The following is a 20474-nucleotide window of genomic DNA, read 5'->3' as shown; positions in this document are numbered from 1 at the left end:
GATGCATTTCCGAAGCCGTACTCCTGAACCGTATAATGCCCAGGCTAAACAAAACAACCGCCAGCAGCACGTCTAGTACTCAGCAGCGGACTGGGGGAACTCGAAGTTGACGCCCTTGCCGGTGAGGCGCTTGTAGACCTCGGTGTAGGTGTCGAGCCTGTAGTCAACACCACCACGCTCCTTCTCGTCGAGAACGACCTTGAGGATCTTGGAGCCATCCTCACGGGTGCGGAGACGCTTGCCAACAATCTCGACGGGGTAGACGAGGTCGGACAGGATGGCGTCGTGGACAGCGGTGAGAGTCCTGGACTGGGGGCGCTTCTGGGTCTGGCTGGTGCGGGACCTGTTGGAGCGCTTGGGGCGGGGCAAGATGCGGCGGGAGGCAACGATCAGGACGTGGCGGTCAGAGAACTTCTTCTCGAGCTCACGGGTGAGACTGGCATGTGTCAGTGGACGCTCGCCATTTTCCTGAGTACAAAGTCGTGCTTACCGCTGCTGGGCCTTGTGCCAGCCCTGGAGGAGAGGGACGGGGACGAAGATGACAATAGCCTTACGTCCGTGACCAACTTCGATCTAAGAATCCTGGTGTCAGCAAATTGTGCTGCCCAGTGCCCACCGCCTCTTCGATCAAAGTATGGATGTGGGTATGCGTGGAAGGTGTGCGAGCGCTCGATGCGCTTTAGGTGGAGGCTTATCTTACCTCGCGGGCAGAGACGAACTGCAGAGGGCGCAGAGAGCTCTTCAGGTCGGGGACATTGTTCTCGAGGTCAGTCAACGCCTGCGCAATGGTTAGTCCTGCGGTCGCATGCCCATTGACTACGGTAAACTTGCGTTGGCGATGCTGGTCTCGATCTCCGAAGGGCTCTGCCTCGAGGGGCTGTTGGGCGCGATCTTGTTCAGGGCGTTGGCAGACATGTCGGCGGCTGGCGATGTTAGTTGACGGCTGGTCGAAGGAAGCTGCAAAGTTGTTCGATGATCGCAAAATGGACCTAAGCGAGGTGGGTGGATGCTCTTGGCGCTGCTAGCGCAGAAAGCCGGTACGAACGCACTGCACTTGTGCATTGTACGCGGGTGCAACTCCACCCTTGAGCGACTTTCGATATATCCCAAATTCTGTCGATAACCATACATTTGGTTCTATGGTGCATAAAATTCTGCTGTCTCATAAAGGTTGATGACGCATCATTCTAACGGTGAGCTCGCCTACCTACCCGTACGGTTGCGAGCGCCTCACGAAGTCGGTCGTAACGGAAATCACCGCTGTACTTACAAACCCTCTGAAAGATAATGCTGCGTCGTCAGAGGAATCTCAATGCAAGAGAAACAAAAGTGTGACCTTGCTTGATTGAATCAACAACCACTTGTATAGTTCCTACAACTCCGACTCCACAGCCCCAGATTCACGTGAGAACTTTTTACTCATCCTTGAAGCAGTGCATGCACCAGTCCAAGAGATTTAGCACGCACAGTTTGGTACATAGCGCACATCTCAGCGCAGATCGGAAGGCTCGGCCTCACCCTCGCGATAATACATGCATCGAGGCAGGTGGCTATGTCTTGATTACCATACTCTATCACTACGCTGTGTAAAGAAAATCAGTCGGCCGATCACACTAACCAGATCGTCGTCAAAGAGCAATGACGACTTGGTATCGACAGAGATGATACTAACAGCAGCGAGGGATTTGTAACACACGTACAAACACAGCAATGATACGTCTGGAGAGATGTCGTTAGGTCCCACGTTTCTAAGTAGACGGTTCGAGTAGCCACAAAACTGGGCTGAAGCGCTTGAATTGTCTGTCGACGCGACTTGCTTCATGATGCTGGCATACGGAGGCCTCTCGGGGAATCCTATTGTCAGTTCTTTCCATCACCAGCCGCTACATCACAGTAAATCCTCGATTCGTCTCAATTTCTTTTCATTACATCTCTCAGGGAATGGCAGTGTCCAATATAGCATGATTCATGCTACAACGGATGTCTCTCACATGTGCCGTTCGTTTATGTGGACCTATTCAGCACTACTCGTGGTGACGGATAGATTTCCAGGACCATAAAGACGGGTCAATTCTCGTTCCGGGTTCAATTTGATCAAAGGGCAATACTTCCATGTCTTTGAGAATCTACTCAGCTTCCTCCGAATGGCACAACATGACTAAGAGCCTTGAAACCTCGAACTCCCTATCCTAGATTAAGTTCATGATACCTGCAACAAGAATTACGTTCGCAGATCATCCAAATAAACTTTCCCATAAGTTTGAGATGCACCCAATTCAGACGAACAAGCTTGCTTCAATTTTTCAGTCTGACGAATTGCTGAATGTCTTTGGCAGTGGAGATCTCTAGGTTGCATGGCTTTGCAACGGAGTGGCCTGTTTCGGTGTGCGACCCACGAAATACATGATAAGCCAATGCTCAGTCCGCGTATCATTGCAAGTGATTTGTACTTACAACCAGCTTCGTGAGAATGCTAAGAAGCTAGCTACAGCTCAGCAGAACAGATCCATACGTTTAGGAGTAGGTCGAGGTGAAAAACGAACTCGACTATTGTGAATGGGGTGCTGGGAACGATAGGACTTAAGGAGAAGCCGTAGTATTACTGGGTCACAACATGAGGGCGGCAGTCAGGCAATCCTTCCATCACTTAACAGTCTTCCGCCAGGCCTTACTGACCACACGGGATGAAGATGTAGAGTTGTAAGCAATTGCTGCCGTAGCATTGTATATCTAAATCCACGGCCAGCGCAAATATATACAAGAATGCCGGACGTCTTTTCGTTTGAAGTAAAACCCCTTCCAATCCTCTCAGTCATGCAACTCAAACTTGCATACTCCCCCAGATAATTTCCCGCCTAGTATGACCGACTCTCTCAAGCAAATGCTTAGAAAGAGAGGGTGTTACCGGCAGTGCCAACAACGGCAGCCTTGACCTTGGAAGCCTCAAGGAGACCGGAGACGGTGTAGGGAGCCTTGGTGAAAGTGCCCTTGGGGGCTGTGTTCTTGGCGCCACCGAAGTCGTTGCCAGACTCAACAGCGAAGCCACCGTCAGTGGAGTACAGGGCCTTCTTGGAGTTGGAGAAGACGTTGTTCTGGACAAGGAGCTGGGCGCCCTGGCGGGTGTTGATGCCGTCGGAGACGTTCTCGTAGTAGTTGTTGAAGAAGTGGCCGGTACCGAAGCGGAACGAGGGACCGCGCGAGTTGAGGTTCTTCAGGTAGTTGTTGGCGTAGGTGACGGTCAAGTGGCCCTTGTCCTCGGAGCCGTTGGAGTCGGAGTGGCCGATCAGGGACGCCTTCCAGTGGTCGTGCACGTAGGTGTTGGTGACGGTGATGTAGTCGACGGCGTGGGTGATGTCGAGAAGACCATCGTAGTAGTCCTTGTCGTGGTCACGGTCGGACGAAAGATCGAGGTGGTCGACCCAGATGTTCTGGGCCTGAGAACGCTGTCAGTACACGATAGTGAAGTGGGAAGGTTTCGAATCTTACCTTCTGAATGGCGACAGCATCGCCACCAACGACCTTGGTCATAGCGAAGTTACGGAGAATGACGTTCTTGACATCCTTGACAGTGATGGTGAAGTTGTCGAGGACAACCTTGCTGTTCTGTCCGATGACGGACTTGTTGCTGCCAACCTTGACGTTCTCACCGGAACCCTTGATGGGACCAGTGATGAGAACGATAGCGGCAGAGTCGCCTTTGACAGCAGCCTGAAGCTCGGAAAGAGAGGCGACCTTGACAGTCTTACCTCCCTTTCCACCAGTGGTGCCACCGTTGGTGGTAGCGTATCCGACAGTGGCAGCATCCTGAAGGGAAACAGCACGCTTCTCGATCATGCTAGGAGTGGGCGCTGCCAGAGCGGTGATGGCTGTAAGGCCGAGGGAGACGATGGTGCTGAACTTCATTGTGTCGAAGTGTTGACGAGTTCAAGAAAGAGTGACTGAAGATTTGAAGCGAAGGACTGGAGTGTTGGGGTTGGAAAAGAATGGAAGAGCTGGGCTGAAGAATAGCATACCAGCAGAGCAAGCTCTCTTATATAGAGAATACAGCATCCGGACTCCGGCTTGTCATAGAATCCGACGTTCACTCCCAAGTCATACAAGCAATGCCCAGCAATTTCCAGGACTTGTTTCGACTGTTTCCGCACCATCGAAGCTTTGCCAAATTTGGCCACGACAGCGGAGGCCATGCGATTCAAAACGGGGCACATTGCTTAATTTGACCAGGATCCGTAGGAGACGCGGAAAACAGCCAACATCCGTACGAGCCAAGAGGGATATGTTTGAAACGACTAACGAATTTCAGCGAGACCCTCCACTCTTCGCGCTGCCAAGTCAAGGGGCCTCGACGACGAAACGTGACGGTAACTTGAAAGGGCAATGATGAAATTGAGCGGGACTGCTGCGCGCAGGAACAATGTGTGATGTGGAGAACCCATGTCAGACCCAACATCAGATCTTGACATGCCGAGAATCGTCGTCATGCAGCGTATAATGTCGCGATGATTCGGCATGAGATTGGATCCTGATGGAAGTTTGCGCCATTGCAAGCGCCAGATGGCATATTGGTGTTTTGCGATATCTGTAGGTACTTTTCACTCCGTTCTTTGTAGGCATGAACGGATGTGTGCATGCGCATGCGCGTCCTGTCCCAAGATCCTACATGCCTGACTCGGGTGACAGACGCATACATCGTCAACCTGAGAGGGGTCGTTGGTATATGCACGAGAGCCCACTTGACATGCATCTACGCCAACCTCATTTCCAGCAGAGAAGCTCCCCTCAAAGCATCATGTTTGCACAAATGACAGCCGTCCGTCCCTCGTAAAAAAAACAGAGCAAGGGAAGGAAGTTGATTGTAACATTGCGGATCCACACAATGGAGAAAAAGGAGTTGATGTGAGTGGCGAGAGATGAACACGACTGATAGCTAACTGGGTCTATTGAGGCACCTCACTGCGGTCAGCTATTTGTGTCCGCTGTTCCCCTGGAAAATGGGGGGGTGCCAAGACTCTAGGGCGGATGTCGGTGAGAGCGGAACGAAGAAACTGCATCACTCGATTGTAGATTGACAGTAAAACGTCTCTCAGAAGACGTGTCGACTGCGCCGAACAGCCGTTCATATGGCTGTCGGCACAGCCACAGATTATGCCAATATTAAAAGCAGGAAGCCAAGGAGACAAGAAGCTGGGCATTGCAAACGCCAAGTTGATGTTGCCGCAAGGTGAAGCTGAGGGCCTGTGAGCGTGATGCCTGTCACGAAACGGATGCCCACCAGGGTCGACGGGAGCACAGTCCAGGTCAGAACCGAGATTCGTTACTAACGGGACACATGAGGACATGACGATTGCATTCTACACAAATAAGGGATGCCCGCCGTGGCACCATCCGTATCAATGGTGTCTCAACAGCAGAGCGTCGAGATGTAATTTTTCATTCAGATCTGACACTACATGATGTGAGTCGTTTAGAAATACTTATCTGAATTGACTTGGTCGTATTTGGCATCCGAGCAACATTGCATACACAAGCTTCTCGCAATATGACAGACGTCCTTCTGACTGGAAGCGTACCCAGGTACCGAAGGATGGTCGCCTGATGATCGAAATGGGTGTCAGTATCTAGGTACCGGAAGAGATTGGAATCTGCACGACAGTTCGTAGGAGTCATGATGAGGAGTCATGATGAGATATAGAGGCCATAAGATCAAAGGCTATGAAGCCGATTTACTGCTATTTGTTTGATGTAACTGGTAGGCTTGAGCAGTGTGTCGCCTTCAGAACGCTCGATCGGGTAACGTCACGTGCTGACACGCAAATGACATCATTCAGAATCCCGAAACGGCAATCACCTTGGTCGTCGCATTGCAAAGAAGCCAACGAGACGCTTTCCCAAGGCAGCAACAATCTTCGCATAACAGACTCGCACTATAGGATACTTTTTGCGCTTCTTAGAACCATCAAGTACTTCAAATCATTTCTGCTCGACCGCAGACCGCGCGCTTGCATCGATTCCATTTCACGATGCCACCAATCCCAACTTACAAGAACGCGCCCATAAAGGCTGACGGCGTCACGCCTCAGACTGACGATGGCTCCAATCTTGCGCCAACGTCCACCTCGCGATACGTGCCCGCCACTACAACAGTAGATTCCTCTGCACCTCCTGCGCCCCAGCCAGGCGCCCGTCCGACGCCCACCGCTACAGCGCCGCCAAACTCCAACGGGCCTCCACCGCCCCAGCCAGGTTACACGGCAACGCACATCTCGACAGAGACAAGGGTGTACGCACCGCCGCCGCAGTTCACGCAGCCGCCGCCGAGCGACTCGCAGCTCGCTGGGCGCTCGACGGTGACGTCGACAATGGCGAGCAAGCCAGGCCCCACGATGCTGAATTTGGGACCGGTAGCAAGCCCGTTCCAAAACGCGAATGCAGGCGGTGCGGTACCTACACCGACTGCGGTAGAAGGGAGCGAGAGGAGGAGTCTGGAGCACCCTCCCGGATATCAGCAAGCACCCGACAATGCGCCCTATACGCAAGGCGGTGGCATTGGAGGTGGAGACAGGGTGGCAGAGGGTATTGGGGCTCAGGCGTGGAATATGTTGTCCAGGGCTGGTGGAGCGCTGAAGGATGCAGAAGAAGCAGCTTGGAGAGCTGTGAATAGCAAGAAATGATCAGCAAGTGGGGGCGTTGGGCGTTGGCACATAACGAGGTGGTTAGATAGAGACGTATAACATGTCTTATACATCACGTAGAAGAGGAATGATGTTTCTCAAAGGAACTCGAAATCTTTCTATAAACCGCTAGTTTTCCCATGCTCCAAGCGATGGAAAGTGAACACCTAGGAAAGGGGTAAATGGACAAAGCACTGCAAGCCGGATATGACGAGTGATACAGGGCAAAGTAAAGTACAAGGTGTTTTACCACCGGGTCGTGCTTTCCATGACGGGCTTGATATGCTCCATCATTCACCTCTACACACAACTCGTCCCCTCGCGTCGCGATTATCTGCTTCCACCTCGTGAACTCGTTTTGGGGTATCGAAGAAAGGCGGAAGGCGCTTAACCGGATCCACCCTTGTACTTCTTGCCGAAGAGGATGAGCTGGGCCTGGTCGTAGATGGACAGGACACCGGCACCGGCAACACCACGGAGGATGTTGGCACCAGCACCCTTGAACAGGGACTTGACACCCTCGGCGGCGACAATCTGGCGGGCGGCATCCATGGTACCCTTGTACTTGACGGCCTCACCGGAGGTCATCATCATGCGACGACGGATGGTATCAAGGGGGTAAGAAGCGATACCGGCACCGGTGGTGACGGCCCAACCAAGAGCGAAAGAGGCAAGGAAGTTACCCTCGAGGCTACCGGTAAGGAGGACAGGCTTGATCGAGTCGTACATACCGAAGTACAGACCACGGTAGACAACGATACCAGCAACGGAGGGAAGGAAACCACGGTAGAGACCGGCAATACCGTCGGAGGCGAGGGTCTTCTTGTAGACATCTACGAGGCCGTTGAACTGACGGTCACCACCCTTCTTGGCGGACTTGGCGTCGTTGGCGAGACGGGTACGGGCGTAATCGAGGGAGTAGACGAAGAGGAGGGAAGTGGCACCAGCGGCACCACCGGAGGCCAAGTTACCGGCCATCCACTTGGCGTAACCATCACGCTCCTTCTTGTAGGCGAACATGGACTTGTATGTATCGCGGAAAGCGAAGTTCAGGGCCTGGGTGGGGAAGTAACGGATGACGTTGGCGGTGTTACCACGCCAGAGAGAGAGGACACCCTCGTTCTGGGCAGTACGCTTGAAGCACTCGGTGATGCCATCGTACTTGCGGTCGAGACGGCCGGACTTAAGCATCTCATCCTGCGAAAAGTGTCAGAACATAGACTAGCACGCTAATGGAGCTGATGCTTACCTGGTTCTGGATGAGGAGCTTAACACGCTCGATAGGGGCGGCAGCGGTCTTCGAGACGGCGGCGGAAACGCCACCCACTGAGATAGAATTAGCGAAAGAACCATTGATGGATAGGTTGCCAACAAGATCCTATCAAGATAGGGAGCCATTGGCCCTTATCATGATGGGATTTGTTGATGCAGGAATAGAACGTACTCAAGAAGTCGACCACGAAGCCGGCTGAACTTGCATGTTAGCTTTGTTTCTGTATACGTAAAGCCGATTGAGACCACTGTCGACAGCCAGCTGTCATCGTCACAGCACTTGCAAATTCATCGAGGTCATCGAGATCCTGCGAGGGCAGGTGCGATGGATGTCGTTGAGATGAAAATCCGCAAAATACTGATCGGATGCAGCTGCAGCTGAAGATGCTACTCCTGACGGCTGAGAAGGAGCGACTTACGCATGCCGAAGGCGCTCTGCACAGAAGTTAGCATTTGGGTCAATTACGAATCGATTGGGGGTGCGCGCCTTATCCTGGCTCATCTTTTCGATTCTGTCTGGACCGTAAGAGTGGAGAGGGGAATGAAAGGGATGAGGTTGAGGGTTGGGGAAGGGAAGCTATTAAAGCAGTTGGCGATGCAGATTTTCAATGGAGAAGGTGCGCTAACGCTGCCAAGAGCGCTCAGGCCGCCGCTGCTCCGGGACCTCTTCGATGCCTCGGGGCGGCTGTGCGTATTTCCAGAAGAGCACGGAGGGCCGTTTCGCCTTGATCTCTATGTCGAAAAAGCTGCGATTGGGCCAGATAACATGTTGGCATTCAATTGATGATCAACATACTGCCATTGATCACTGTTCTGCTCATCTCAAGGGAGAAACCAGAGGCGTTGCTGTAGCAGCCACAACAGCCGAACCCAGCTGCGCACACACTGCAATCTGGCAGCTGCCGCACCTGTACACAGTAGAACTGTAAACTGGGGCTTCACATGTGTCCAGATGCCTTTTCAAGCTTGAATCCACCCCGAACGCGGTGGGCTTCGCAGCGCGTCTCCTTTTTCCAGGGTCAGCCTTGAGCGCTTTTCCGCTGCCAACAAGGTCGGGCAATCTCGGGAGGGCCGGGCCAATTACATGCGAGGCGATGGAAAATTCGTGGCCCGGGCTCCGTTTGTTGGAAGGACCACGGTTCGCCGTTGCCCAGGTGCTTCTGGATGGAAGGCCACGGCGATGATGTCGTTTCAACGAAGATGCTCCTTCGGAAGCTGTTCGAGCTGAGCAGCCGGCTGCGAGTCTGTACAGACGCACAGCTCTGCGCTATTCGTCACAATATCCTGTGGTTGCGCTGAGCCAACCATCTTTTTATCTTGGAACCGTCTTCCGGCACCCACTGTTTCGATGCACGAACGGCACGTCCGCCAATACACCACACGCGACCAGACGCTCCACCACGCTCGTCATCACCGATAAGCAATGCCACATGTGTCTAGGAAAACTTGCCAACGATAACATTAGAAGGACTCTAGGTCTCCTATGTACTTCCATTGTCTCTGTCAAAACAGCCATTGGGAGTCGTTGCGACCTCAGAAGTGCCGGAGTGCAGGGCAACTGGGACAATCTGTACCTCAGCATGCAACCGCATCCTACCGTCAAGATCAACACGACCGCAGACATGACAGTCAATTAGCTCATCTTGTAGCATCCTTACAGCTCGACTTCGTTGTAAGCATCGTATGCTCGGCAGTAGTATCCTGATATCTTCTTGAAGCGCTGCTCAACCACATTGTTGTCTGCAGTCGGCAATTAAGGCTGTCACTGAAAACTCGTAGCCAGTAAAGCGCCTGCGAGGGGCATTACCACGAACGGACGATCGATTATGGTTTCCAGCGGCTCCCGGCAATCTACTATCGTGTCTCCCTATCACCAAGATTTCCAAAGCGACAGCATGCGCGATGCGAACATACACTCTGTTAAGGAACAAGGGCATGGGATTGTAGAAGCAGAACAACAAGTTCTATGGATAGCGGCTGACCACAGCTTTCGCGGAACATGCTCCTTCTAAAGTCTTCCTCGGGCTCAAAATGTTTGCTCCGAGTCAGTCTCGCAATGCTGCAGTAATGCTCAAAAGAACGAAATTCTGCACGCCAACATGGCGATACAGACAGAGCATTTGAAGATTGGCACAAAGGGTCTCTCACAGTTCGGGGAAAACGGCGGATAAGCGACCTTTAAGCTGACCAACTTCAAGACAGAACTTGCAGCTATCATGATACCCAAAGCTGAAATTTAGTTAACCATTACCTACATTGTAGGCAAAAAAGTATTCTAAGGTGTTTTCTTACGTTTCCCCAACTTCACTGTTGTGTAGTGGAATACTTGGCTCACATCCTTAGGCTGCCTTTTATCCCGCAATGTGAGAGGAAGTGTAGGTATGCACGTACTAACAGCCGAGCTGTGACCGAGCAGTTCACCGGGGTCGCTTGCGCGCCGCTAGCTATCCGGTCTAGCGTGCGCCACGATATCCACCCAGTACGCTACGCTTCCGCATTGATTCGGTTGCGACTGCGGCAGAAGTCCGAGCCTCGAAGTTTCGTGTCATACATGGGTTGGGGTGGAAGTTGTAATTGCAGCGGAGAGCGTATTGGTCGTCACGATATCTCCAACAGGTGTGCATACAGAGCCATGATGTCGGTCTGTCTTTACAGCGACAGCAGTGCCGATACCAGGCTCCTTCAGGGTGTGCGTGTGTTCCGACCACAACATGCTTCCATGAGTCGAGGTATTGCTCGGCAATACTTGCAATCTAACCGAATGAGCTGTATACCAAAACCCCTTGACACACACCCTTGATGGACGTGATCAAATTCGATATACGGAAGTCTACCTCTCAATGGCCTGTCAACTGGGGGCCACTGTCTCCGTTGATTTCAATCGCGTTTGGAGTCAGATTGCACTTCGCCTCAACGCTGGCTTTTGATGTTTACATTCACTATACCTTTGGCGCCCAAAGACCACCCACAATAAAAGAATGCGTAAAGTCGGCTACAATGCAGTGACTCAATCGAATCTCGATCTGGCCGACACAGTTGACCCTGTGTATGGGACCTATCAATGGGCACCTGAAGTCGAAAAAGCGGCCTGCCTAGAACGCCCACCAAGCTTAGATTTGCCTATATATACTACGTGTAGATTCAACAGTGTATGTACCTTTGTCGATTGTCATGATGTGTAAACTTGCGACAACAACTTCTTCCCTAGGCCCAATGTCCTTTGCAGGCAATCTACAGAGTGCATGATACGAACCGACTGGAGTATCGAAACTACTTCTGAGCGTCTTAGTCCTTTCAACAGCCGGGCCTTCTGCTTGAACCGCACAGTCATCGCATCTCATGGACAGCAACGGGCGGACTAGAGGGACAAGAGCCTCAGACTCGACTCCAGTGTTGATCACTTACATTCTGTTCTTAGGTCAGCAAGATCAGAACCAATAACGGCACAATCAAGGCAGACTGCAAGCCGTGAACAATGATATACGTGCACACCAGATGTACTGGGTTCTCTGACTAAGGCATCATCATCTTCAACATCTACTCGCAAGCTGAACTAACCACCCAGGTCTGAAAGCTTGGGGGCCAATGACTTTGTGGCTTTACACCATTTCTACAGAACACATGTTGTGATCGTTCAAGCGTCTCCAAATCGCAAATGTGCAAAATGCATTGAGCTATAGCCACTTGTTGTTCTCTGTTCGGAAAACAGAGGTTTCGACCACTGCCTAAAGCGCATGGCGACAAAAAGATTGAAACCCATTGTGTTCAATAGGAGGCAATGGCAAGGCAATGGCAAGGCAAAAAGAAGATGGTCACTACGAGGGTCGAACTCGCGACCTTGGCGTATCAAGGTATTATCTATTAGCACCACGCTCTAACCAACTGAGCTAAGCGACCTGTACTTCGATGGAATCTCCAAATTTTATGTACAATATATACGATACGTCTTAACCTCCACAGTGTTATCCACCAGCGGTCTGTCTTTCTTACGAAAAGTTCGTTCCCTAACAGCAAACCACCTCTGCTGTCCTAGCGAGTCGTTCTTCTGATCAATGTAGTCATATAAAGTCCCCGTGTACCGACAGCCTTACCAGGCTTATCTAATGCTCTTATCTCGATAACTTCCGGATAGACACCCGCCAGAAAATTTGTTCAGATCAGGCGCGAGCATTCCGTGAGCATGATGGTTGTCGGACCACCAATCCCGAGGCGCGCGATGACGGAGCGCGGGGCTGGAGCTGTCACATCCCTGCGCCCCATGTCTCGCCGCATTTCGCCTTGCGCTGGGCGTGCTTATTGAGCTCCTCCACCTGTTCGCGCTGGTGCATGCCTCAGGTACGATTTCAACTGCGAGGACCCTGTGCGCATTCTGCCCCAACTTCGACACCGCCCCGCCGCATATCGAGTCACTCTACACATACCGCTGCCCCACCACAACGTCCCTCGAGAGCGCAGCTGCTCAAATTCCACACCTCGGTGCTCAGGATGGCTACACAATCCACGCCTAGCGCTGGTGACAGCCTTCGGCTCACCAACCGTCTCAATGAGAGCCGCTCGCCGTACGTACGCGGGCACATGAACAATCCAGTCGCATGGCAGCAGTGGGGACCAGAAGCGCTCGAGCTGGCAAGAAAGTCCAACCGCCTCATCTTCATTAGCATAGGCTATGCCGCCTGCCATTGGTGCCATGTCATGGAACGCGAGTCTTTCGAGAACAACGAGGTCGCCCAGCTGCTCAACGACAACTTCATTCCCATCAAGATTGACCGCGAAGAGCGCCCAGACGTCGACCGTATATACATGAACTATGTCCAGGCGACGACTGGTAGCGGCGGTTGGCCGTTGAATGCCTTCATCACTCCAGACCTGCAGCCTATCTTTGGCGGAACATATTGGCCGGGGCCTGGATCCACGATGGGAGGCGATCATATTGGCTTCGTTGGCATCTTGGAAAAGATTAGGGATGTGTGGCAGAACCAGCGTCAGCGATGTCTCGACTCAGCGAAAGAGATCACCACCCAGCTTAGAGAATTCACAGAGGATGGCAACATTAGTAGGAAGGACGGCGCGGACCACGAGACGCTCGATCTTGACTTGCTCGAAGAAGCCTACCAATACTTTCAGAACAAGTACGATACAGAATGCGCCGGATTTGGAAGCGCGCCCAAGTTCCCAACGCCGTCGAATCTCGCTTTCCTGTTGAAGCTTTCGCAGTACCCACGCGCTGTTGCTGATGTCGTTGGAGTGAAGGAGTGCACACAAGCAAAAGACATGGTCTTGGCCACGCTGGATGCCATGAACAAGGGCGGTATTCATGATCAGATTGGCAACGGTTTTGCACGCTATTCAGTTACGAGAGACTGGAGCTTGCCTCATTTCGAGAAGATGCTATACGACCAGGCGCAGCTTCTGCCCGTATATCTTGATGCCTATCTCATGACCAAGAGTTCTGAGCATCTCTCAGCCGTTCACGATATCGCTACATACCTCACATCGCCACCACTGCACTCGCAGTCTGGCGGGTTTTTCTCTTCCGAGGATGCTGATTCCCTTTACCGACCCTCGGACAAGGAGAAGCGTGAGGGTGCGTTCTACGTATGGACGCTGAACGAATTTCAGGATATACTGGGCGAGCGCAATGCTGAAATTCTAGCGCGTTACTACAATGTCAAGGACGAGGGGAATGTTGCGCCTGAACACGATGCACACGACGAGCTTATCAATCAGAACGTGCTCGAAGTCACTATGACTCCAGAAGAATTGGCGAAGCAGTTTGCTCTGTCAGAAGAGGAGGTAGGGCAGATATTGTCAGAAGGCCGACAGAAGTTGCGAGATCACCGTGAACAGGAGCGCCCACGGCCAGCTCTCGATGACAAGATTGTTGTGTCTTGGAACGGCCTTGCTATTGGGGCTTTGGCACGCACATCTGCCGCACTCTCTTCGTCGGACGCTTCACGATCGCAACGCTACCTCGCCGCTGCCGAACAAGCAGCTGCCTTCATCCGCCGCGAACTTTACAACTCTTCCTCCAAGACTCTGACGCGCGTCTACCGCGAAGGTCCAGGTGAAGCACCCGGGTTTGCCGATGACTACGCGTATCTCATCTCTGGTCTCGTTTCTCTCTATGAAGCGACTTTTGACGAGTCATACCTGCAATGGGCCGATGATCTACAGCAGACACAAATCAAGCTCTTCTGGGACAAGGAGTACCTCGGCTTCTTTTCCACTTCAGAAAACCAACAAGACTTGCTTATGCGATTGAAGGACGGCATGGACAATGCCGAGCCAGGTACCAACGGCGTGAGCGCGCAGAATCTGGACAGATTGGGTGCCTTGCTTGAAGATGAGAGTTACGTCAAGCTCGCTCGAGAGACAGCGAGCGCGTTCGAGGCAGAGGCAATGCAGCATCCCTTCCTGTTCCCAAGCTTGATGGACACAGTGGTGGCTGCAAAATTGGGTGTCAGACACGTTGTGATTACAGGCGAAGGCCAAAGGGTCGAGGAATGGCTAAGGAGGTACCGCGAACGACCTGCTGGCTTGAGCACGATTAGTAGGGTGCGAACACAGGGTGGAGAGTGGTTGAAGCAAAGAAACCAGCTGGTCAGGAGCATGGCCGCCGACAGAGAGGGTGTCATGCTCTGTGAAAACGGCAGCTGCAGGGATGAGCTAGGAATGGATTTGGGCAGTGTCAGTGAGGCAGTACCCGAGTTGAGGTGATGAAGCCGATTGGGTTGTTGAGGATTGCACGCGTTGAACGACAACGATAGCCATTGTCAGATTTACAGTACACTTACATCTTGTGACACCACACTTACTTAGCAAACTGAATAGACGGTTGCAGCTCTTGCGATTCTTACCTAAACTAGCATTTGTACGACGTGGCGCTGGGAATGCTGTGGCAAATTTCCGTTTCAGGCTCGTTGAAGCCCGTTCCACATGACCCTCCTGTGACCCTTCCACATTTGTTCTCGAAGCGTTTCGCCGGCGGCCCGAGGAGGAAAGATGCGCTAAGCGGTCCCTGCATATGACCCCGGCCGCGATAAAGCCCGCTATCGCTCACAGCTAACTTTTTGTTCATCAGTCATCTCTATCAAAGTCCCTCTTTCCTTTACGGTCACCAACGTCTTGACCCCCCTCATCTGTCTTTCCACTTTGAGTTTTACTAAATTCAAGAACCCCACTGTTTGCTCGTAGAAGGCATCCCCGCCTAGCGAATCGAACATAACCCTACCAACCTTCAAAAACGACCTGCATAATTCTTGAAAAGACAGAGACACCACAAAGTGCTCACTGATACGGTCAACACACGAGGGAGTGATATTAAAAGACTAGAGCGTCTTGCCCGCGCCAGCACAACGGCTATTTCGGCGGTGAACATCGCGCAGCGGATTTCGCCACGTAAGCCTACCAGATGGCACAGGCCTTTGTGAATACACCACGCCGGATCCTCTTTCTAGACGCCTACGACTCTTTCTCCAATAACATTGTCGCTCTGATCGAACAGAACACAGATGCTAAAGTTACAAAAGTCTTCATAGATGACGATCGCTTCTCAACCAGTAGGTTGTCGGTTGATCCAACCTTCGCCGAGTATGCGCAAGACTTTGATGCAGTCATTGCAGGCCCTGGTCCTGGATGGGCTGGATGTGACAAAGATGTAGGTCTCATGAAAGAGCTCTGGAATCTTCGCGATGGAGACACTCTGCCAGTTCTAGGGATTTGCCTTGGCTTCCAATCCTTGTGTCTGGCGTTTGGCGCCGATCTCGAGAGACTGGTTGAGCCGAAGCATGGCATTGTAACGGCGGTCCTGCACAAAGGGCAATCGTTGTTCAGAAATGTAAAAGAGCTGCAGGCCACTCAGTACCACTCATTGCAAGTCAAGCTCGGGCATCCAATCCAGACAAACCGAGCAGTGCGTTATCCGGCACAACTATGGGAGTCGACGGAAATGTGTCCTCAACTGGAACCTTTGGCGTGGGACTTCGACAGCGAACACAATGGTGCAGTGCTCATGGGCGTGAAGCACATTCAAAAGCCATTCTGGGGTGTGCAATTTCACCCCGAGTCAGTTTGCACAAATGAAGAAGGAGCGCACATCATTCGGAACTGGTGGGAAGATGCACAATCCTGGCGGCGAAGGAAGATGTTTAGCCACGATGCGGGTAAAGCAACCTTGTCGTCTTCGCATCTGCGACCAATGACATTTGGGGACTTTCGGAGAGATCTTGGATTCTATACGAGCACCTACACCAGGAACGAGCCTGCGAGCCACAACCCACACCCGTCTGAGCTGGCCTCACTAATCGCTTATGGCGACAAGAAGACACTTCCATGCTTGCCCCCGAAAGTCGTGCACTGCGTCACTACTGGAAGTGGTCGACTGACAGTCGAGGACGTCTGCGAAGTATTGAAAATCCCACGGCACGAAGCGATTGTGCTGCAATCCGGCCTTCAGGAGAATCTTGTACCCATGGCAGTCGGTACTGGGCGTTACAGCATCATTGGTCTAATAATCCCTGGGGAGACTCTCCGGTTGCATTACTACGCAGGCAGCCACATCTTGCAGCTCAGAGATGGGAACGATAACGTACATACGCAGTGGAAGGAGAGTGACCCTTGGCCGTTCTTGTCTCATACCTTATCCCGTCTTCGTATCACGAAAGGGCCCGAAACTTCAACCTGGGCTCCTTTTTGGGGTGGTTTCATGGGTTATGCGTCCTACGAAGCAGGGCTGGAAACGATCAACGTTCCTGTTGCAGAGAACGCCGCATACCCGGACATTTGTTTTGCGTACATCACCAGGAGCATTGTGTTTGATCACCAGACCAAGAAACTTTACATACAAAGTATCCGGGGACTCGACGACCATGAATGGATCGAAAAGACACAGAGCCTGATTCACAGCACTGCTGACGCCAAATCTCGAGAATCCACACCAACCTCCACACCGATGCCTAAGCCAGATCCCTTTGAAGAATTAGGTCCCATGTATCAGTACATCAACTCATGCAAAAAAGCTTTTGCAGATCGCGAGACATACTGTGAGCAAGTCCGCTCTTGTCAAGAGAAGATTGCCGACGGTCAGAGTTACGAACTTTGCTTGACGCATCAGAACGAAGTTCGTGCGCGCAAACCGGAAGCCTGCCGCCTTTCCAAATCCGAGGACTGTCAACACTCTTGGAATCTCTACAAGCGACTCGCCGGCCAGAACCCTGCACCTTTCAGTGCTTACATGCGCATGCATAATGTACATATCCTCTCGTCCTCTCCAGAACGCTTTATATCCTGGTCGCGCAACCAGGCTGCACAATGCCGACCCATCAAGGGTACTGTCCAGAAGAAGCCTGGTGTCACAGAAGCACACGCTCACGCTATACTGTCATCTTCCAAAGAGCGTGCGGAGAATCTCATGATCGTCGACTTGACTCGGCACCAGTTACACGGTATCTATGGCTCCGAGAACGTACATGTTAGCCAGTTAATGGAAGTGGAGGAGTACGAGACAGTGTGGCAACTCGTCACCGTTGTCGATGCGATACCTTCAGGCGTTTACAAGGCCACCGCCCCTGAGTTGTGGGAAGACCCTGTCGACGGCTCTTGTGGACATAGAGCGCCCGTGGCGATACCAAATCTCGGTTTTCAGGCCTTCGTTGAGAGTTTGCCACCTGGTAGCATGACTGGCGCACCAAAGAAGCGGTCTTGTGAACTCTTGCAAGAGCAAGAACAGGGCGTCAAGAGGGGCATTTATTCCGGCGTACTGGGCTACTTCGATATCGGTGGTGGAGGCGACTTCAGTGTGGTGATCCGCACGGCGATCAAAACGGACCAAAAATCGTTCCATTCCTCTGCTACTGCGCCCACTCAAGGTACCGACTCCAGTGCCACCTTCCGTGAGCCCCCACGGAGATGGCAGACTACAGATCTTTGGCGTATACCCGCTGGTGGTGCCGTGACCTCTCAGTCTACGCCCGAAGGTGAGTACGAGGAGATGCTCGCCAAGGTTAGGAGCACGTCACGCGCTTTCGCACATATACCACCTCCGCCGCCAAAACCAAAGAAGTCGCGGGTGGAGTTGATCAATCCTGATCATCCAAACTACGAGGCGTTGTGGAACGATACTCTCAGGGGCGAGGACGGAGAGGATATTGACATAGGGTCGACAGATGTCGAAGCTTTATTGAGGCTGTTGCAAGAGACGGTTCAACGCACGCTGGAGCAGGGGATTGCGATTGTGGATGATGAGGAGATAGACGAGGAGGATGAATGATTGGGCTGTCATTGTGATATCGCAGATTACGTCGTGCTTACGAGGATGAGTGTGAAGTGGAAGCGGGGAGTTTAACAAGATACCATAGACTTAGATACACAGAGACGTCAGGTTTCAACACCTCAACAAGCGTATTTCTGAAAAACCTTTTACCTCACAGACTGACGCTCTCCATCCACATGCTCTGTACTTGAGTCCACAGACACTTCTGCACTGTCCCCACCAGACCGGGCAGGGTCCACAGCATCCTCGTGTTCCGCCTTCCGAGCATGTACCCTTCCCCCAAACATTGTCAAAAGCAGAACATCATACGTCGCCTTCAGCGCTCCCGCCGCCACAAACGCAACCCAGAACCTCCCCTTCCCAGCCAGCACTCCCGTGACCCACGGCCCGGCGCTCTGACTCAGCGTTTTCGCAATATTCACAATTCCCATGACCGCTGTGCGCTCCTCGGGCAGCACGACCATGCTCAGGAACGCCGAGCGCGGCGCTTGGTCCATGGAGCTCATCATGCTGCGGCCGATGAGGAGCAGGATTGTCAGGCCGAGCGTGGGCGCGAAGGGGAGCGCGCCGAGGAACAGCGAGGACGGGAGGTGGGTGCACACCATTGCGGGTATCAGACCGAGGCGGCGGGACACCGAGGCCGAGAAGACGTTGCTCAGTGTGGAGAGGAACCTGGGTGTGTCAGTTTGGGAGACGTGATGTGTACACTGCTCGGAGGGCTGCAGTAGCCTAGGTGGTGCAATGGTGTGGAAAAGAATGGAGAGTGACGTACCATGTAGCGCTCATTATGCCGCCTAGTTTCCCTTTTGGTAGTTGAAACTTACGGTCCAGGTAGTAGTTGATTAGTGAGAAGGGGACCATTCCTGAGCCTAGCGAGTCAAGGAAGAAGAGACTGCATAGCTTGAACAGGATCGCCCGGCTCTTGGGAGAGATTGAAGTGAACGGGTTCCATCTCGTCTTCTTGGCTTTGGTCTCGGGGTCTTGAGTAAATCCGTTGCCAGTCGAAGTAGAGAGTGTATTGTTGTCTTGAGAGGGCAATAGAGGCTCTGTTTCTCCCTCTCCGCTGGCTGGTTTGGAGCGCTTCTGATGCTCGCAATCCTGGCTCAGAAAGAGCGTACACACAGCTTTGGTCAAGCCAACGATAGTGTAGATCCAAAAGACTGCGCGGTAGGCATCGAGTTCTGTCCAGCCTTGCCTTGCTGAAAGCGCATCGATGGCCTGACCGCCAACGATCAGACCAGTCGATGTGCCCAGGACGGCGAAGGCAACGTACCATGTGCTGCATCCTATCAGCACAAATGTACGTCAAGACCCTACCTTAGAGATACTGATAAGTAAAGAGATGCGGAACTCACAAAACATCCGCCCTCCCCTCCTCCCCCACAAGCTGTGCAAGCGTACTCTCCTCCACCGCCCGAAACGGGCCAATCTCATTCCCACTCGGACTAATAACCCCCACCACCGCTGCCGCCAACAGCACCTCATACCTACTCTCGAGCGCAAACACGCCCCCCGATACCGCCATCCCCAGCGCCCCTAGCATCAGCGTCCTGCGGCGCCCCAACGCATCCGCAACCAGCGTGAGCAGCAGCGACACCACCACGTCGCCCAGCAGCGTCAGCGTCATGAAGAACCCGATCTGCGCATCCGAGAGCCCCTGTGCGCGCAGGTAGACGGCCAGGATCAGCGCGACGGTGCCGTAAGCGTACATGCGCAGGTAGCGCGTGAGGATCAAAATGTACACGTCTCTCCCCGCGTGGCGCATGGTGTGCAGGCCGAGTTCGCGGACTAGCCATTGGGCGGCTCTGCTCAGTCTGTTTGGGTTGGGGGTTGAATTTGCCATTTTGAAGTTTTGTTGATGCCTAATTTGGAGGTGGAACGCGTAGATGAGGTTGACCCGTCAAGCGACTGGTCGTTTGGCGGAGTGTGTTCAAGAACTGATAACAGTCCCGACAATTGATTCCGAGCTCTTTCATCTATTGTTATGGAAGGGTTCCAGTGTGCGGAGTTTCGCGATTAGTTGCACAGCCATGTTGGTGTATGTAGATCTCGTATTGAGGTTGGAGGCCTTGAGATGTGGAGTCGGCGCTAGACATCAGTCGTCAGTGTGCATACAAGCACCAAGCCATGTACTTAGTGTGCAATCATGGTCCTTGATTCTGGCTTTCGATTAGTTGTAGAGCATCCCAAAACATCACCTGCTCGTTCCGGATGCCAGTATCAAGTTTGAAGATCTGCAAAGTAATTCAAGTAGTCTCATA

The 20474-nt window shown here is 52.6% G+C and overlaps 7 protein-coding genes and 1 non-coding gene across 8 annotated transcripts; 3 read left to right on the top strand and 5 right to left on the bottom strand.

Moving 5' to 3' along the window:
• Positions 1–72: 72 nt before the first annotated feature.
• On the bottom strand, positions 73–915 carry C7974DRAFT_302941 (40s ribosomal protein-like protein S7; the record flags this gene model as incomplete). Its single annotated transcript, XM_046137923.1, is given in 4 exon segments — positions 73–436; positions 491–573; positions 701–816; positions 828–915. The coding sequence occupies 4 exon segments, from the start codon at positions 913–915 to the stop codon at positions 73–75; spliced, it is 651 nt and encodes a 216-aa protein (XP_046001364.1).
• Positions 916–2636: 1721 nt separating this feature from the next.
• On the bottom strand, positions 2637–4190 carry C7974DRAFT_100131 (pectate lyase-like protein). Its single transcript, XM_046134830.1, has 2 exons — positions 3487–4190; positions 2637–3434 (listed from the first exon to the last, which is right to left on the bottom strand). The coding sequence occupies exons 1-2, from the start codon at positions 3901–3903 to the stop codon at positions 2886–2888; spliced, it is 966 nt and encodes a 321-aa protein (XP_046001363.1). The 5' UTR covers positions 3904–4190; the 3' UTR covers positions 2637–2885.
• Positions 4191–5789: 1599 nt separating this feature from the next.
• On the top strand, positions 5790–6865 carry C7974DRAFT_100308 (uncharacterized protein). Its single transcript, XM_046134831.1, has one exon. It carries the CDS (start codon positions 6021–6023, stop codon positions 6669–6671), a length of 651 nt encoding a protein of 216 aa, XP_046001362.1. The 5' UTR covers positions 5790–6020; the 3' UTR covers positions 6672–6865.
• On the bottom strand, positions 6766–8557 carry C7974DRAFT_385326 (ADP,ATP carrier protein). Its single transcript, XM_046140939.1, has 5 exons — positions 8431–8557; positions 8363–8378; positions 8116–8139; positions 7921–7997; positions 6766–7868 (listed from the first exon to the last, which is right to left on the bottom strand). The coding sequence occupies exons 1-5, from the start codon at positions 8443–8445 to the stop codon at positions 7059–7061; spliced, it is 942 nt and encodes a 313-aa protein (XP_046001361.1). The 5' UTR covers positions 8446–8557; the 3' UTR covers positions 6766–7058.
• A 3195-nt stretch (positions 8558–11752) lies between these two features.
• Positions 11753–11840, bottom strand: C7974DRAFT_t26. Its single transcript has one exon. It is a non-coding gene; the product is annotated as a tRNA-Ile (tRNA).
• A 588-nt stretch (positions 11841–12428) lies between these two features.
• On the top strand, positions 12429–14660 carry C7974DRAFT_301788 (uncharacterized protein; the record flags this gene model as incomplete). The annotated part of the gene is made up of 1 exon (XM_046137865.1): positions 12429–14660. The coding sequence occupies one exon, from the start codon at positions 12429–12431 to the stop codon at positions 14658–14660; it is 2232 nt and encodes a 743-aa protein (XP_046001360.1).
• A 600-nt stretch (positions 14661–15260) lies between these two features.
• On the top strand, positions 15261–18284 carry C7974DRAFT_100095 (ADC synthase). The gene has a single exon (XM_046134829.1). The coding sequence runs from the start codon at positions 15355–15357 to the stop codon at positions 18208–18210; it is 2856 nt and encodes a 951-aa protein (XP_046001359.1). The 5' UTR covers positions 15261–15354; the 3' UTR covers positions 18211–18284.
• On the bottom strand, positions 18285–20201 carry C7974DRAFT_100094 (major facilitator superfamily domain-containing protein). The gene is made up of 3 exons (XM_046134828.1): positions 19569–20201; positions 18986–19492; positions 18285–18885 (listed from the first exon to the last, which is right to left on the bottom strand). The coding sequence occupies exons 1-3, from the start codon at positions 20054–20056 to the stop codon at positions 18360–18362; spliced, it is 1521 nt and encodes a 506-aa protein (XP_046001358.1). The 5' UTR covers positions 20057–20201; the 3' UTR covers positions 18285–18359.
• Positions 20202–20474: the final 273 nt, after the last annotated feature.

Source organism: Boeremia exigua (assembly GCF_020726555.1).
Source record: "Boeremia exigua strain MPI-SDFR-AT-0100 chromosome Unknown C7974scaffold_2, whole genome shotgun sequence".
NCBI lineage: Eukaryota > Fungi > Ascomycota > Dothideomycetes > Pleosporales > Didymellaceae > Boeremia > Boeremia exigua.
This window is presented reverse-complemented; position numbering and strand designations above follow the sequence as displayed.